Here is an 18,373-nt window from a genome sequence, read left to right as displayed (position 1 = left end):
TCTCTGCTACTGTTGGCGAAGTAAAGTGTCGAAAACTTGTTATGTGTTTGAAATGGCATTTTTCAAGGTGGTTTTGAATAGAGTTTGTTTTTAATTTTGATCCTCGAAAACTAAATTTAAGTTTGCTAGTTAATGAATGGTTGTTGTAAGTTTGTAACTACTATTTTGTCTCAAAAAAACTGGTTTATCTTTATCATCATTTGGTAATGAAATATGGGATGCAAATAAGGTGACAAATAATTTTTCCACACAATTGTTGAAATACAATTATCAATATGCCTGTGTAGGTGGTTACATTATGGTCAATGGTAAAAACGAAACAAAATTATTGTGATACTTTTGTAACATATCTTATGTTGTTGTTTGATTGTTGAACAGTGTAAATTTTTTTGTAATTTACTAGTTGTTTTATGTAGATTTGATATTGGAATTTTACCATGAAAGATGCCTATCTGGAGATCATAAATTGTAACATTTAGTTTGGTATTATGTAAATTTAGCATTTTTATTAAGAACATAATTGATTTATTTCTCCTTGATACCATTACTGTTTTAATTCATTGTCTAATTTGTTATAGATAGTTAGAAGAACATAGCTTACTGCTGTCAATGAAAGACCGCAAGTGTGGTGTTTGTCCCACCAGGCAGTGACGTCAGTTGCCTCACGATTTTTTGCTCAGCTAACAAATGTAGACGTATTTATCCAAAATCGACCAATGTCCTTTGTGCGACCAGCCTTTTAATCCAGCAACTACCGGCCGAGACACATTTCGTGTTAATTTTACGACACTGATAACGCCGAAGGTTTGGTGTACGCCGCTGTTGTCAACCGAGTGGTCTTTAAGGCAAAACGCAAGTTACAATTTTGTAAACCAGCGCTGTAACGAAACGTATTTTTGGTGGGGTAACAGACAACTTCGTCAGACCCTTCGTGTATTTCCGTGACGCTTCCCCGAGATGCTGCCCTCGACCTGCATTGGCTTCTGTTGTGTTTGGTCACGTCACGTGCGTATCTATCTGCGGAATATGAGTAAGAATTCACCGCCATAACCTTACATAACCTACTGGTACGCCGGCACTAAATGTCCTAGAATACGCATGTTTTATTGTCATCGGCGAAAAGACGAAGTATATCCGCCCGTCAAACTCCGCTGAACCAAACTTGCAAGCAAAGTAAAGATAAATAAGTTTACTCGGATATCCAGACACCACAACAAAACTTTTGTGGATGTTAAACCATCCACACGTCTCCGGAGGAGTTTGGTTCAAATATGTACAATAACTTGCTTTCAGGAAAGCCGGTATCCGAAAGGAAGAAAGCCAAGTGGTATATAACCACAATAAATTCGCTTTAAAACAATAGCATTGCTACTTGCTGCAGTACGCGGTTGTACTTTGCTCGGAAGCTGCCCACATGCCAAGACAAAGGACAGCGCCGTGATTGCGCACTGTGCCGTCACTGCTATTATTGATGTAACCTATCTTAAAAGCTTGATGTACGTCACAGCACGTTGCCTTCATAGTTGTATGGTCAGGCGTGATGTCACCTGATGAGCGAAACCACCTAACTGCGTCAACCGGAAGAGCGCTGCTGAAACCATTTGTAAAATAGTGTCTCAGAGTTCAGGCACGTACCATTCATTTACTGTGTCAGAGCATGTGTGGCATAGACGCGACGCGCTGCTGACAATGTCACGAAAAACCGTGCCATAAATGTCAGTTAATTAATGTCATTTTGACAGTGATGAATGTTCGTACATCTAGTTCTGGTGTCTTAAAAGCGTAATGTTGCATTTGTTTTTCTGGTATTTAATCGGCTGTGTTTATGTATTTAGTTGTGTGTGAGAACAATTACTGAGCGCGTCGCCGTGGTTAGAGAAACGAATTTCTGGCAAGCATCGAAAGCCCATGGCAGATGCAGGAATTCGGCGGTGTGTAATCTTATTATAGACAGCCTCGTTGTGACGCTTGGGCAGTTAAGCACGATCGAAGCAATGCTTCGTTTGTCTGACCGTCTGCTATTTTTACGCAAGACATTGTTTTATTTGGTCGTCTTCAGAAATGCCTTTGAACAGAAGGGCGACTATGTGGGTTTAGGTTTTCCAGTTGAGGTTTATTTCTAGACTGCCAGACATTGGTATTTGTTGGATCAAAAGGTATGAAACTGATCTGTTGTACAACAACATGTGTGTGTGTGTGTGCATAGTTAAACAGCAAAGTATGTTATGTTGTGCACGTACTTGTAAGATACAGATGGTCATGTACCGTTTGTTGAACGGTGCTGCTGCTGCATTTCATTGATGTTGTTCGTGTAATTGACATAACATTTGCAAATCGTATTATTAGGGTATTTTGCAATCCTCCCAGCTGAATCCCATTGTAATTTGATGCATGCTTCCCCAAACGCATGGCACAAGCCCTAATAAAACGCCGCCGGCACTCCTCGTGCTCGCATTTCACGGCCTTGATTCTCGCATGTCATAAAATACATGTTGGTACGTTTGTGTTCCATCCACCTGCGCCTGTTTCTTAACTTTGCGCTTCATTGTGCAAAGGTAGGTCATGGATTTAACAGCGAATATTTGTGGTTTAGGTTTTGTTGGATTTTTGTCAGCTTACCAAGCACGTTGCAGTTTAGTGTATGTGCGCAACAGTTATTGAGCTCTAATGCTAAGCAGTTTGTGCCTAATTGGAATAGAACGACGGCGCTTTAGGCATCACCTATTAAACGCATGACCCAGTTTTATAGGTCAGAAACACAGTTATGTGCGCCTGAGGCCATCTGTTCGTACTGTTGATCGTGTTGATCACGACGAGATGCACGCAATTTAGCATTATCATGTGGCTTAATGTTTTCTCGTCCCATTGTCAAGCAACAGTGATTTGGAAAATCGGAAAATCGTATGCATGAAGAAATCTTGTAACGAGCATTGCTTTTTTTTACTCGCAGTGCCTCTGTAATATTGATGCGTCCTAGGTTAATGTGATAAATGTCTGACTTGTGGCAACGGCTACTGATCGGCGTTGAAACCACGTTGCAATTCGGACAATGATGATGACTGTTGGTTCTGCGCTGAACGTGGAATCGCACTCCAGCTTGTTTCAGCATAGTCAACACCCAGCAACCGACTCCGAGTCCCCGCCGCCGAACAACGCGCTTTCCTGTGTCATGGCTTACCGTTTTGTCCCAGGCAGCAACCTTCTCAGTTCATCTTCCTATAAACACAAATTGGCTGATTCCGATGAACGACTAGACACTGCCCACGTGATCAATAGCCAGATAGGTTCATACGAAGGTGAATTTCTGTTGGTGTAAACACAGTGCCTGTATGAGTCTGCCTTCCTATATAGTGTTAACTTGTTTTTCTCATTTGATAATCAAGACTAAATTTGTTGCATTTCAGATGGTCGGAAATTTACACCTAATTCACGTGGAGGTGTGCCTATCACAGCATTCAGCCTTAACCTTCAAACCTCCCCAACTACTCCAGGTTATTAGATTAAATTTGTAATATTTGATGTTGTAATGGCAATATCTTATGCAGTTTGTCTACAAGTTTAGAAAAAATAAATCCTACATTTTGTTACATTAAACATGTGGATTAATGGGCATTTCTTCTAATTGTTTAACAGCAAATGTTTTGGAGTTTGCGGACAGTGCACTCTTACGAAATTCCGTATCCAAATCAATATCTGCTTCATGCTGTGAAGGAAGGTTGGTTAAGTGCAAATACTATATACATAGCAGCTGATAAAGTGTGTAAAATGCAATTCTTAAAGTATAAACTGCAATACAGAGTATTCATAAACTTATCTAACATGGTTTTCTACTTGTCAGTCTTTTGAACTCTCCATCCTACAACCACAAACTGTCAAGCTCTGATGAACGTTTAGACAGAGCTCACCTTGCCAACAACCAAATTAGTGCATTTGAAGGTGAAAAACGATAAAAGTTATTTATTTTTGTTTTTATTGACTTGTTAATAGTTCAAGAAGGTTTTCAATAGTTTAATCAACACTTTAATGGACCAAAGTTAATATCATTTAATCATAATAGTTGTTACCTGTCTACAAAAGAGGTATTCAATAAACCATTGCAATTTTAGCACATGCTGGCAATTATCAAGACAATATTCCCATGCAGACTTCTGTGACAAAATCACCTCCTCATACAGCAAGGTAAATTCTTTTCAAGTAAATTTAAACTAAATTGATAGAAACCACAATGACAAGTTATGCATGTTTAAGCAAGGTGTTAGCATTGGCTTTGAGTGTGTATTCAGGACCACAAATGCTGCTAAACAAATATGAATAATTTGTTGGTTTGCAGTATTGCAATGCGTGGTGGAAACTCTTTTTCCAACACCAAGACACCTGCACGGCACATGCAATTTATGGATGATGATGACGATGATGATTCTTGGAAAGTGTGTGGTGTGTGCAACGACAAAGCTACTGGTTATCACTTTAATGCACTTACCTGTGAAGGCTGCAAGGGCTTTTTTCGGTAAGCCTTTTGATTCCAAAATCTTTGTAATTTTTCATGTGTAAAATTTTTTTTAATTTTTCATGTGTAAACTCAATTCAACCCTAAGCAAATCATCGAAATTCGAAAATAATTTTGACATAATGAGTTATATGGCTCGCCAACCATGTTGTGAACGAAATAGGTATCAATATCAATATTATCAACAAAACAGTTCCCCAGTCCGTCTTTGTATTTACAACTTTGACAAATTCAGGATAACTGCTAATGTTGGTTTGTCACACAAGAATCGTTTATAATTACAGGAGAAGCATGAAGAATTCCAGGAACTTTACTTGTTCCTACAACAACCAGTGTAGCATTAACAAAAATAACCGAAGGCAGTGCCAAGCATGTCGGTTGAGAAAGTGCATTGAAATTGGGATGAAAAAAGAATGTAAGATTGTTTACTGAGCAATATTTAATGATCTGGTTTTAAAACTTCTTTACTTGCTGAACAGGTATAATGTCCCAAGATCAGATTCAGCTTAAAAAGACTCTTGTCCTGACCAATAGGATAAAAAGGACGGCACAGTTATGGATGCCAACACCATTTACTGATGATCAACGTCAACTTTTGGATACAATTTGCACTGCTTTTATACAGAGCAACAATGCCCCTGATCAAAAAACCCTTCGGGTAGGTCAGAAATGTTATGTGGTCATATGAAATTTTTATTTTCATTAAGAAAGTGACTGGCCATTGCATAAATGCAATCCATTATTAATGAGAACTGCTCTGAAACAAGCCATGGTAGTTTGATATTGTGGCAGGCTAAGCATATTAAAAACCAGGGCTTATCTGCGGTGGTCATTATAATGGTTTGGTGTTATTGTATTTGTGATGCAAGTAGTGACATTAGTGTTGCTCATTGATTTATGATGACCATTGACCATAGTGATTCACTTGAATATGGTTTCAATATTAGCATTGTTTGTAAGGTGAATATAATACTACTCAGTTAAAGGTCACCTAACACATGTCAGTTCAGTGCATAAATTGAATCATCACACATGCACTCTTTGTTTCTTTATTCATGCAGATGTTACAACATTTTGTTGTGCATTTCAGGGTGCCCAGGAAATTCAACAAGACGCTCTCAAGCAAGTTCCTGATTCGCCTGGCTCCTCAGTTGGATCAAGTAACAGTTCAACTTTTCTTGACTTGTATGTTGTTGTTTGGTGATTGGCATGACATGTTGCACTCAAACTGACAAGTGTTGCCTTTTCTGTACAGGATCAAGCGCATTTCAAAGGAAATTACTGACAGAACACCAAGCAACATGATCAGCGAAGCACATGTTTTGCATTTCACTGACATCATGGAGTTCAGTATCAAGGAAGTCATTAAATTCTGCAAGAAAATTCCAACATTCATGTAGGTTTTTTTATCTCGCTGTTTAATTAATATGTATTTAGTTTCATTTATGTTCAATTTTGGAAAAAAAATATTTCCATTTTTTTTAAAGCAAGAAAAATGCATTGTTTGTCTTTATTTTTTTACACCTAAGGCATTTAAATTTAGGCTTTCGTATAGATCAGGGGTCGGCAACCCCTGGCACTAAAGTTGGCATGCAAAGTGGTTTTTCATGGCACGCCAAACGGTTTGCGTGTTTATATTGAAGTAACAATTTAACCTGTTACACTGCTTGTTTTCAGTTTTTTGTCATGTCATTGTCTTAAAATTCAACCTTACATGCACAAAACACTCTGCTTTCTCTTTATTATTGATATCTGCTGGCATGAACCACTATTATTTAGAAAAACGTTGGCACAGGAGGTCATTAACACAAGGAAACAACTAGTAAATTGGCACGCGTCACCTAAAAGGTTGCCGACCCCTGGTATAGATGTAGGATAATAGAATTATAGAATTATCATTTTCAAGTTTTCATGTGCAAAGATTTCTCAGGATCAGTCAAATCTTTATTGCTTGAAAATTTTCTGTATTTGTTTAATTTAAAAAACATGTAAAAACGGTAATAAGTTACATTGCAAATTCCATGTCTACTGTGTTAAAAAAGTTGTTTATCAATTGACCAGCCACATTAAATATGCAACACTTCATCTGACTGACACAGTTCCAACCTAACTACATTCCTGGCTTTTGACAAAGTATTGATTTTGTTTGCAGGGATCTCGATTTAAAGGATCAAATTGCTTTGCTTAAGTCTGGATGCACTGAGATACTTTTCATTAAAGCGAACTACACATATGATTCAAGCAGAAAAGCACTAACCCTTGGGCCAGATATTATATACACCAGAGAATCATTTTTACAGGGTAAGTTTCAAATCACATTTGCAAGAAATTTTCCCAGTAGTCTTTTCTGGTACATCATGCATTAATTGCATTTTCTGTACATTCAAAAATGTTACTCCAATATTAGTAAGTAAGCACACACAATCTTTAAGTGTTTTCCATGGTACAAATTTGCGGTGTTGGTTTAGGTGGGATGTCTGAAGATTACACAGATGCATACCTCAAATTTCATGAGGACCTGAGCATCCTTAATCTTAATGATATGGAAATGGCATCACTTTCTGCTTTATCCCTGTTTTCTGCAGGTCAGTTTCATACTGTGTTTAGTGAACATTTGCTAACTGATTTTTGTCCAATAATGTTGTGTTTTAAAAAGCATTTGCTTTATAATGTCCCTTTTTGAACTTTAAAAAATGACCAAAATAACTGAAATAGAATAATAAATATTTTTGACGTTTTTTTTATTAGTGAATGTGTCATGCATTTACTGTAAGTAAACGTAAGAATTGAATGGATTGAGCCAGTGCTTGTGTTTAGTGCGTGGTGCTCTGCCAAATGCTAAAAGTGATTGTCGCCCAAATTTACTCAAAATTGATTAATTATCAGCAAAAGTTCAAACAAGTCGAAGGTTTGGCGCAAGAATCTTCCAACTTTTTCCTGTAAATGACGAGTCTCGTCATACAAACGTGACTCGCCAAATACGAAAATACTTTAGTTTCAAAAACTGATCATCATAACATTTGATTTTTTACGTCATACATCAGTGACGTCATATAATTCCGAGACTCTAGTCTCTGTTTCAAATTCAAAGCTTAAGCGCACAGTTTGGCGCTTAAAGATTTGACTTTTTGACCTGCTCATAACAGCAAACATGGTGTAGGCTTAATTGTTGTGAATTCTCCTTGTAGATCGGGCCGAAGTGAAAAACACCCACATGGTGGAGGCTCAACAAGAAGTCATCGCCCTCGCACTGCAAGCTTACACTGAAAACTTGTACAAAACCAGGAACCGATTTGCTTGCATGATGGCTTTTTTGCCCAAACTGCGCACGCTGAATGCACTTTGCACCCATGCCTTCGCCGAAGTTCATGTAAGTATATCTCATCCATAACATATTTGTCACATAATCCTACTACGCTTGGAACGCAATAGGCTTGAAACGGAATTATTGTGGTCAGAAACTAAAACCCGTTGTTTTACCAACAGTTCCTGCCAAACGCGTATTTAGGTTTGCTTTATTTTCCGCTACCCATAAAACATCGACATTAAATAACCTCCTATCAGCATAAAGTTAAAAAACGCCCTTTCTTATCTATTACTCCATCACATAAAGGATAGGTACAAGAATACCCACCTCCTTCCGCCATGCGTGCAAAATCAATCAATGGCGTACACCCGGGCCTTTAAACACGAATCTGTGACGTGTAAGGAGATGCCAATATACCTGGCCTGGTTGCAGTAGGTCAGGAAATTCCAACAGCGTTATAGCCAACCGGCAGCGTTTCCACCGAAAGCAACTGATTGACGTGTTGGTTGTGTTAAGCTGTGCGGTGTTTAAGAAGAACCAGAGTCGTAGGCGTGAAAAGCGAAATGTTAACCGTGACTCTGTGACTCCATGCAACCAGCCTCAAAATGTCGCGTCCTTTCCGCGGCTGTAATCGTAGCACAAGGCCTGACTTACTGTTCTTGCAGAGTGTTAAATGGGTGCAAAGAGGAAATGCAAATTGTGTGTATGATTGCGAATAGTTTAATTTTGTTAAATTTCGTTGCGCTACTTTTAACATGAATAATTGTTATACCTTTCAAAAAGGTTTGTTATACCTATACTTGGTTTTAATTAAAGTATCAAACTAGGTGATGTAATATTGAGATCGTGCAGACAATTGTCGTGAGGTTACCCCCATCTTCTGTCTTTTAACTGCAGCGCGAGCGGGTTAACATTTCGGTCAAACAGCCAAATCGCGTCACAATTCTATTTTAAAAGCTTTGCAGTTACCGCGTTTAACTATGCCATTATATTCCGGCCTTGAGGTTAAGCAACGGTCAGTCACTTGTTCGGTAATTATTTCGCACCCTAAACGATAAGCTGAACCGTTTGTTTCATGCGATAAGGCATGTACATTTTTCTTTGCAGAAGAAATACAATAAAGAAATTCGTCCTCTTGTTGCTGAAGTGCAGCCCAACTCCAGTGTGTCGTGATCCTGGATCCATTTCGTCCAGTATCGGTTTTGCCAACTGCTGCGCTTCACCGCCACGTGACCGACTTGCTAAGGGCTTGGTTGTGGCCTGCGGGCGACTGTCCTTTGCAAAACAATGGGATTGCGTGTATTGCCCCCACCACATGGAACCTGCGTGTTGATGTGCCACAACAGCCAGAGACGTCCTTGTTAGAAGACGCGTCTCCCCGAAATGACTTAACCGCACTATAGACTACCAAATACCTCAAACAAAGGTTCAACCTTCGTTCAAATTGATTTTGATGTTAGGAGGTTTTAGTGATACGGTCTAAATGTCGGTACGTACAGGCCGTGCGAATTAATAGTTTTAGTATTACTAAAGTGTTCATCTTTTACATTCCTGTTTAAAAAGAGCACATCCACCTATAAACAATCCAGTTATTGTGCATTCTGGTTATTAAATCATGGCATATGCCTAAATTGAAATCCCAACTCTCTTGCGCATACAACACGGAAATAAGTCTTTCAGTCATAAATGTTTCGAAAATAAGTGGATTGACAATAAATAATCCAATTGCGACCGGCCTACTATGGACATAATGAAGAAATAACAAATCAAAAATTCTTGTCAATATTACATAGTGACGTCAAAGGCAGAAACACTTCCTGCCGTTAACCTAGGATTCTACCATTGAAAAGGCACGTAGAATTTAGCGAATTTGGCCGATCAAGCCAACACGTTTTTCCGGGGACACAACCCCTCTTCGCTGTCGTGATCAACAGTTCATTGAACTCGCGCACTCTTAATAGTGTGAACAAGACGCTGTTGCAAAGTGGCCAGGTCATACAGTAGAGTGGTGGCACGTCCCATGTTATTTACCTCAAGAAAAATCAAAATGCACAGTCCCTTCATTAACAGTGTTTTGAGCAGTATGTGGCCGGTGCACCGCATCCCGTCTCTACCTCATCTTGCGAGTGGCACCCGACCAATACTGACCACGAATTTCGTTAACTCGCCCATTCTTTTTCACCCCCTTGTCCACTTATCCATGTGTACTTGCCCATTTAAGTCGGTGACAAAGACGAAAGACCGCTTTCTGTATACAGCGGCATAAAGCTTTTCGGATCATGCAAACACTCTTCTTACTTATATTTTCCTCTCGCATCTTTTTCTATTATGTTTACTTCGCCTGTCTTCTTCAATAAGGAATCGTTGTTGTGGGCGAATCAACAGTTCGCACAAGGCAACGGGTCACTTCAGAATGTAATCCTTTTTTTCTTGTCTTAATGTGCCTGCCTCGCGACCACAGCATAGCGATTCTAGACGTTCGTTTTATCATTCAAAGCCACTCTGTATATTTTGTACAGCGCATTGTTTCGCCAAATTGAGTTGGCTGAATCTGACGTAATTTTTAAGTTTTTCAATTACACGTCATACATTTTTTATCGCATTAAATTGTTTTTCGAACATTTGCGCGTTCAAGGTGAAATGTTTTCAGCAATGAGATGCTTCTTTTGCTCCATTGTTGCCAGCATCGAAGGTGTGCACGCGCTAAGCAACATACAAGACAATGAATTCAAAACAGAACCAGCAAATTTCTCCAAGTTCAAACACCTGGGATAATATGAATGTTGATGTGCCATTGTTTGTTTTGCAGGTTCACAAGTTTCATTAATTGCTGGCCCGTGATGTGATAAGCCTTTACCGAGTAAGCACGAGCGCATATTAAATTGGATCAAGTGCAATTGCTCCCAAGTTTTATTAACACATCTCTGAACTGCAAATTTTGTAAACGTTTTTACGGCATTTCCTGATTGGCTTTAACCAAACAACATATGGGCAGCATGTTACTAGGTAATGTCATAATTTTATTTTTTTTAGCCTTCATCGATTTTATCCTGCTGTTTTTTGTGAATGAAAATTTTCCCGAGATGTTTACGCTTCTTACAACTAACATGTACGCGAGCCTGAATTGTGTGTGTCTGAGTTTGTTAGAGCCTGATTTGCCAGGGCTGCTCGTTTTCTGCAGCCAATTAAAATAAGCATGTCACAGTTTGAAGGTTGTGAGGTATAGGGTTCATTATGTGCAGCAAGCGGGTACATATTAAGCCAAATAGCTTCATTCTCTATCAAGCCAACAGTTCATTGAATCAAGCTTTTACAGCGTTGGGCTTGAAATACGTTTGTGCCCTTTTGAGTTGAGTTTACTAGTTATTTTGCTTGGTCAAAGAAAACATAGCGGCACAATATCACACAAAAAAACGGTCACCAGCCAGAAGTGTAACGTTATGGAGCGCAGAACAGACATTTTTGTTGACCTTTTCATTTGTCACATGTATGAACTTCAAAAAGCTCTGATTTCTGTGCTGTTTGCATAACGGCTCAAGTGTGTTGGAAACATGACAGTGCAGTTTATTAGTGGCGAAACAGACCGAAAGTGCTCCGGTAATGAATGGCAGTGACATGGATGCAACAAACATAAAAAAGCGGACAATCGCTGCACAACGTTTTACATCTAAGAATGTTTAAAATGAAGAAGGTACGCGTAACAAATAGCTGGATAAAACGTTAAAAAAGCCCGCAGACTAACCGGGAGTAAACTCCAAATTATCGTGAACACCTTGTAGCACCAAATTTAGGTCGCTGTTTGACTTTTTGTAGTTGGAGCGTCGCACAGATTTTATTCTGACTGAGAACTGGAAGAATCGTCGTCATCATCACTATCTGAATCGCTGCTGTCTTCGTCGGAATCAGAATCGGACGAATCGGAGCTGCTGTCACCTTCACCATCATCGCTCTGTTTCAATATGTTAAAAAAGCTTTTTTAATATCCACCCTGGCACCCTCTGATTACTGTCTCTTTTAATAAGGCTAGAAAAAAACCTCTTAATTGCTACTGACCTCATCAGAACTAGATGAGTCACTATCATCAGTATCATCACTGGAGTCGTCTGATTCCTCCTAAAATTTAAGTAGCCAAACAATTTGCGGTCAATGATGCATCTCCATTAGAACATACATATAGTTTGTAACCAGAAACTTGTTTGTAAAAATGTGTTATATGATCACACCAACTACATTTCTCATAGGTTTCAGAGTATGTTAGAAAAACTCTTTATTTTATTCCAAATCAATATACTCTTAAGAAATCACATCTACTACCATTTATTATTTTATTAAAAATATAATCTACCACGGCAATGCACACCTGATTAGCCGGGGGTGCCTCTAGTTTTAACTTCTTGGCAGCTGTAGGGTTCACAGATCCCTTTTTTGTTCGTTTTTTGGCTTGTTGGGCAAGGAATTGTTCAGCAGCTTCTTTAGGTAGTTTCTGGAAAAATTACAATGCCAATAAATGTTTGTTAAACAAAAAAAATGTTCTACTTTTGCTGCTGTGGCAGTTGTCATGCTTTTAAAAAAATACATCAGTTAAATATTAAATAAAATGACTTCTTATCAGCAGACTTATACAACAAAACAGAATAACTTATACTTACTTTTAACCAAATTTCGATCTCATTTTTGTATTTGTCAGTTAGTTTCTTTGATTCTGCATTAAAAGTTGCTTTTTTACTATCGTCCAGATTTTTCCATAATCGTCCAATTTCCTGTAAAAAACAAAGATTGAAAGTTTATTTTAAACTAAAAAAAGGCAGGTTTTACTTTTATGACATATTGGTCTAGGAAACAAATCTACCTTGAATTTTTCACTTTGTGATAAATGTGAAAGTTTGTTGATATGTGTTGCACTGAACAACTGATAACCATTTACAGGAGGTTTTTTTGGTGCACCCTCTATTTTTATCTTCTTTTGGCTTACTGAAATGTCAGGAGGCAAGATGGGTTTTCGCTAAAAACAATTGTAAAAAGTTTTTCTGTGAAAAGTTTGCAATTAGTCAAGAGTACCACAAAAATACCTTGGTTTCTACTTTGGCAGCATTCTGCTTTTGTATCGCCTCATTATATGCTGCAATATTTTTTTCATTGAGTTCATGCGCATTTTTGATAAAAGGCTCTTTTCTTGCTTTGCTTAGTTTGCTCCAGGCAACCCTTAATGCTGCTTCAACTTGCTTTTTATCATTCTGCAAAGAGTTAACATAGTTAGAGCAATATATTTACTAAGCTTTCTGATGAGATGGATATTTATTTGGTAACAAACAAAGTGAACGTACATCATACACACAGCATGGTCACTAAAAAAACAAATCAGTGAACAAAAATACTTTAAATGACATAACTTGCCTACAAATACAATGAACAACAAGTATTTTACAATTCTCACCTTAAACTTTTTACAATATGCTGCTGTGTATTTCTCGTGATACAGTTGCTCTCCTGTTACTGCTTGTAATTGAATTGGAGGTGGTTCAATACCATTGTGGGCATTTCCCTTTTTTCTACAATTAATAGATATTTTTTTATGTTCACATATTTTGAAAATACTATTTCATTGTTTGGACATAAAATTTTGCTTTGCAATAGTTTCTCTACCCAAAGTTTAAAACCTACAAAAACTCCTGCATTTTTTCATTGTAGATCGCTCTCTGCTCTTTTTCTTTTTGAAGATACTTGTGGCGTTTGTGTTCAGGCAATTCATTGTAGCGCCTTGCTAGTAACCTGGTTAGTTCATCTGGTGACATAGTCGGATATTGCGACTCAATCTAAAAAAAGCATCCTAACTTGTAATCATAAAAGATTGAAATTAAAATGTTGACTGCCAACTACGAGTTACCTAGCCAGGCTTGCCAGATAGTTATCTAGCCAGGCTTGCCAGATACGAGTATACTCGTAGTAGACTTATTTGATTGTAACGTGCTTAAAACGAGCTGGCGTCTCGAACTATTGTCGTGGATGCGTTGTGGCAACACCAAGACACCCTACACCAGCATGTTACCTACGAGTTAACTGGTAGCATGGCACACAAAATATTTCGACCTGATTTCAGAACGCCACTAAAACATATTTGGCAAATTTAAGCACAACATAGGAATATCCCTTGGCAGTCAACGTGTTAATCAGTTTAACTTTTGCCAAAAGATAACTACATGCAGTATTTTAAATTTAAGTAAAAACAGTGTCAGTTCTTGCAAAATGATATGAAAATAATATGTCCAAAAGAATCACCTTTTTTCGATTTGCCTTTTGATATAGGAAAAGCGCTGAAATAGGTGTAGTGGGTCTGGCTGGTGCATTAGCAGATGATGGCTAAAAAACGTGTAGTTAATAACACTGAACACTACATTTTATTACAGGGTAGATACCAAATCAGTTTGTTCATTTGCTTCCTCTTGTTCTTCTCCACTCTCCTCCTCATTATATTCAACTTAAATAAAAACAACATCAAGTAGATTATTATAACCATTGAACAGACTACAGTTTGATCACATGAGGTATTTTTTTCCTGCTGCAATGTCATCCTTATTTCTAAGATGTGTTTCTTTTCTGACTTGTGTCTCTGATTTGTCTCAATGACATTTGTTTAAGTAAATATTAAAAATAAATTAATTATCATATTCCTGACACAAAACTATTTTTACTGTTTCTGGCATATTGCATAGGTAGATAAATTTGAAAAAAAAGTTTAAAAAATAAAGTTTGTTGAGTAGCATTTTACTCTATCAATTATCAAAAACTTGGCAGCCCTTGTTATACAAGAATCAGCCCCTACCTAATTCCATATCATTATAAAAATAGCTGATAGCAGAACTTGTAGCCATACCCTCATCTTCTTCTTCTTCCTCACTCTCTGCTGCATCTGAAGAATCTTCTTCTAATGGAACATCATCACTATCACTTTCATCATCTGAACATGGTTCTTCTTTAATTTCCATCTTTATGCTGGGGGATTGAATCTGTCTGATATACAAACGAATAATGCATTTAGCATAATCTGAAAAGAATAGTTCAAATTAGAAATATTACTCACTTTTGTTTTTTTGTCTTGGCCACGAACAGTTTTTTGTCACACTCTTCAGGTGTAAGTTTCTGAAAAAATGTTAGTCAAGCAGTGCAAAAGATGCAAAAAATACCTGCAAAGGTACCTGGTTATACTTGTCAACATTTTCTTCATAATCCAATTTCATTTTAATGTACCGATCATGAAACTCCTGCTTTTCTGCTGGAGTTTTTTGGTTCCATAATTTACCACACTCTACTATTCTTTTTTGACTCAACATAGATTTCAACTGTGGCATCATTTCAGTACAAAACAAATTGTATCCATTTCTGGAAACAAACAAAAAATTAAAAAATAAATATTTGCAAGTAATTCATATGTACTTACGATGGAGGCTTTTCAGGTTTTCCCATCTTTTTGTCATTAAGTTTACGCTCATATTTGTTTAGTATTACTTTTTCTTTTTTGTGTACATCAGGATTTGAGAGTAAAAATTTATCCAATGCAATCTGAAGTTTGGGAAAAATCTTTAGTTATTGGATGTGAGTAGATTATAAGGATAACATGTCAATAAACTTGCCTTGTGCTCATGCTGTTCTTTTAAGGCCTTTTCAATGTATTGTTGTCGCTTTTCATCTGTTAAGCTTTTATACTTCTTTCGCAAAGCTTCATAGCACTCTTTTTTGGATGCCTGTAAATAAAGCAACAGTTATGGCTCACACAAAAATTGTTGCAGTTAAGATTGGCCTACATTGGGGTGCTTTTTGGCATATTCCTCATAATATTCATCTCTAAAAATTACGCCTGGTGTTCGTGGCTCAGTTGGTTTGTTTGGGCGGGCAGCAAAATAATCCGGATGCTCATCTTTAAATTTTTTCATGGCTATTTGATATTCTGCAGTTGCACTTTTCCATTCTGTCACATATCTTTCCTTAAAACAAATACAGAGATTTTAACAAATTTTATTTACTCTGAAAAGTTTACTTTATTAATTGTTACAATATCATTTCAGCAGATAATAGGTAAACTCTCTTGTTTAGTTTAAAAAAATAAAGTTGTTTGTTATTAAATCTCAGTGGTTGAGTTACCTTTTTTTTTGCTGGCAAAGCTCGGTATTTTTTGCTAAGTTCCGCTGTAACTTCCAAGTTGGTCATTTCTTTGTGTTTTGATGCAAATGCATCACGTTTTTCCATAAAAAATCGGAAGTATGGTGTTAGGGGTCGCTTGGGATAATCTGGATGCTTCTTAATTTGACCTTTATATGGATCCCGCAAATATTCTTTTGCATCATTCAGCAGTTCAGTCAGTGTTCTATATTTTCGAACCTAGCAATAATATACCATTTGTGTTTTTATCTCTTTACTACAATGCAAAAACCCAGTGTGGAATCATTGGCCGAGAATAACAAACCTCCCTAGAAATAGTATTCCACTTGTCCTTGCATTCACCAGCAGTGTAAGCATCAAACGCTACTTTGTCCCATTTTAGTTTGTCCAACATCCTTGTATATTTTTGTGTGTCGGACTTGGATAAGTTCTAGAAAGTAGGAGTAAAATTTATTTTAACAAAAGAAGTTGATAATCCCCAGAAGATACCAAAAATACTTTATACTAACCGCCATCATTCTGTTTAGCAATGTGTTTGTTTCATCTTTTGTCCATGTTTTTGACTCTACGAGCAAAAAAACACCAAATTAATGTGTTGTACTGTTTTCTAATATAGGAATTTTTGCTCTTTAAAATTTGGACAATAAATAATGTGGGAAAAAACTTAAATTAAACAATTGAGGCAAAAAGTATGTTACCTGTCAATAACAAGTCCGATTTTGGACACAGCATGATACATGGGGGCAACTTAACATTGCTTATTCGTTCAACAACTTGCAAGACATAGTCAAAAAACCATTCACAAAAAAGATTTATTGGTTTTTGTGAGTGTATGTAAATATCTGTTTGTGTGTGCATTTATCCACATTAAGACATACCGATTTTTATTTTAGCCTTCTGCAGCTTTAAGTCCTCAGTTTTGGAGCCCATGACGACACCTAACAAATAACAAAAAATAATTATTTCAAAAGCAGGGTGTGCAATTGTGTGCGGAGGTGAAACGGTTAAAAATATGCTTGTTTGTGAATGACCGGGTATGTGTTGGTCGCAACTTCTAGACCGTTTTTTTGCAAAATTTCAATTCCCGCCACGCCGCCGAGTTTACGAGAGCGCGGATGAATATCATTTTTGAAGTTTATAACAGAACTATATAAGGTAGAAGGCCTTGACAATTTGCAAACTTATTAAAATACACTGTTAACTTTTGTGACATCCTTTACCAATATCCTCAATTAAAGAGTGTGATTAATGTACAAGTCGTTTGGGTAAGTGGTGTTCATCCGCACACTACCGAAGAACACAAAAACATGCTGCAACTCTAAACTGTGCACAACAGTACACAGCTGTGTTGCAAAAATTGGAGAATAAGACTTGTTTTTAACGCAATAAACGCACAACACTACAAAACAACATGTGCTACTATACCAACAACTAGCTCACTTACCACATGTAGGGTTTGGTCTTGAAAGAAAAAAACCAAGATGGCGGACAGGCTCGTTCTGCGCAACGCCCAACCTAATTTCTTTGTTCTTTGTGAAATGAAGGCTAAATAAATTTGTCTCAGTAATCAGCGAACAACTTTGTCAAACAGCAAAAGCAAAAATTTAACCTATGTACTTCCACTGAGTCAAAACGCGTAAGTAAGCAGATGCTTCAAGGCCAGCTACACCATCGACACTCCGCCAAATCTTCCGCCGCAATTACGTAATGGTTGATGGGTTGAAGTACAGCGACAGGCGCCGATGTAGACTAAAGGGGTTTGTGGCAATAACAATTGTTCTGAAGTGACATTTTTCCCAAGATCCGCAGTATTTGTTGTTAACCTTTAGGAAACACCAACTGTCGATGTATTTTTTAAAAACGCCATAAAAGTTTGCTGTTTGGCCATAATTTAGGCATTGGGTTTGTAGTTTTGTCGCCGCCCAATCAAAAGCGCTGCGAGCGGGCAGAAAATGTTCTTCCGCGTCGAAGCTATTCGGTCGAAAACCCAAATGTTGTTGCCGGCAAATAGGGCTCATACTGTGGGTGGATTACTCGTGTGTCTCTGAAGGGCAAATGTCTCCACAATACTTTGTGCAACTATGAGGGCAGGGAGTGCATCCTTAATTATGACCAAGTTATTTCGATTAGTTTAAATGTTATTAAGTTTGCAAAAAGTAACTAAATATTGAATTTATTCTTTCAACGTGAATTATGTACCAATTTACCAACTGTATTCCAAATTTATTACATACTCACAGTCAACAGGCCAAAACCGTGACAGGTATTGTTTCAAAGAATTTGCTAGAGAGTTTATGTTCAAACTTTCAAAGGGTTTCATAAACAAGCAGATTTAAATAACATCCATTTACTGTACTCCTATTACGTAGTTCATGGCAAAAAGATATTTAACCACCTTTTTTCAA

The 18,373-nt window shown here is 37.5% G+C and overlaps 2 protein-coding genes across 3 annotated transcripts; one reads left to right on the top strand and one right to left on the bottom strand.

Moving 5' to 3' along the window:
- The first annotated feature begins 2,918 nt into the window (after positions 1-2,918).
- On the top strand, positions 2,919-10,938 carry LOC145237024 (vitamin D3 receptor B-like). The gene is made up of 14 exons (XM_080099721.1): positions 2,919-3,296; positions 3,405-3,491; positions 3,634-3,715; positions 3,839-3,936; positions 4,107-4,179; positions 4,331-4,507; positions 4,792-4,922; positions 4,987-5,165; positions 5,598-5,692; positions 5,763-5,903; positions 6,660-6,808; positions 6,976-7,092; positions 7,696-7,877; positions 8,922-10,938. The coding sequence occupies exons 1-14, from the start codon at positions 3,050-3,052 to the stop codon at positions 8,985-8,987; spliced, it is 1,824 nt and encodes a 607-aa protein (XP_079955847.1). The 5' UTR covers positions 2,919-3,049; the 3' UTR covers positions 8,988-10,938.
- A 419-nt stretch (positions 10,939-11,357) lies between these two features.
- Positions 11,358-17,998, bottom strand: LOC145237023 (nucleolar transcription factor 1-like). Of its 2 annotated transcripts, XM_080099719.1 has the most exons (22): positions 17,578-17,998; positions 17,413-17,513; positions 16,847-16,906; positions 16,478-16,533; positions 16,273-16,398; positions 15,951-16,187; positions 15,614-15,793; positions 15,443-15,553; positions 15,250-15,371; positions 15,008-15,191; positions 14,893-14,951; positions 14,686-14,822; positions 14,228-14,289; positions 14,091-14,171; positions 13,476-13,627; positions 13,249-13,363; positions 12,884-13,048; positions 12,664-12,816; positions 12,464-12,574; positions 12,175-12,297; positions 11,868-11,927; positions 11,358-11,763 (listed from the first exon to the last, which is right to left on the bottom strand). In XM_080099719.1, the coding sequence occupies exons 3-22, from the start codon at positions 16,896-16,898 to the stop codon at positions 11,647-11,649; spliced, it is 2,403 nt and encodes an 800-aa protein (XP_079955845.1). In that variant the 5' UTR covers positions 16,899-16,906; positions 17,413-17,513; positions 17,578-17,998; the 3' UTR covers positions 11,358-11,646. The 2 variants fall into 2 exon arrangements, with proteins under 2 accessions (XP_079955845.1, XP_079955846.1); XM_080099720.1 differs by lacking the exons at positions 17,413-17,513; positions 17,578-17,998 and adding an exon at positions 17,189-17,297.
- Positions 17,999-18,373: the final 375 nt, after the last annotated feature.

This window comes from Phallusia mammillata, chromosome 7 (genome assembly GCF_965637545.1).
Source record: "Phallusia mammillata chromosome 7, kaPhaMamm4.hap1.1, whole genome shotgun sequence".
NCBI lineage: Eukaryota > Metazoa > Chordata > Ascidiacea > Phlebobranchia > Ascidiidae > Phallusia > Phallusia mammillata.
Note: the sequence above shows the minus strand (reverse complement) of the source record. Positions and strands in the feature narration are given on the sequence as shown.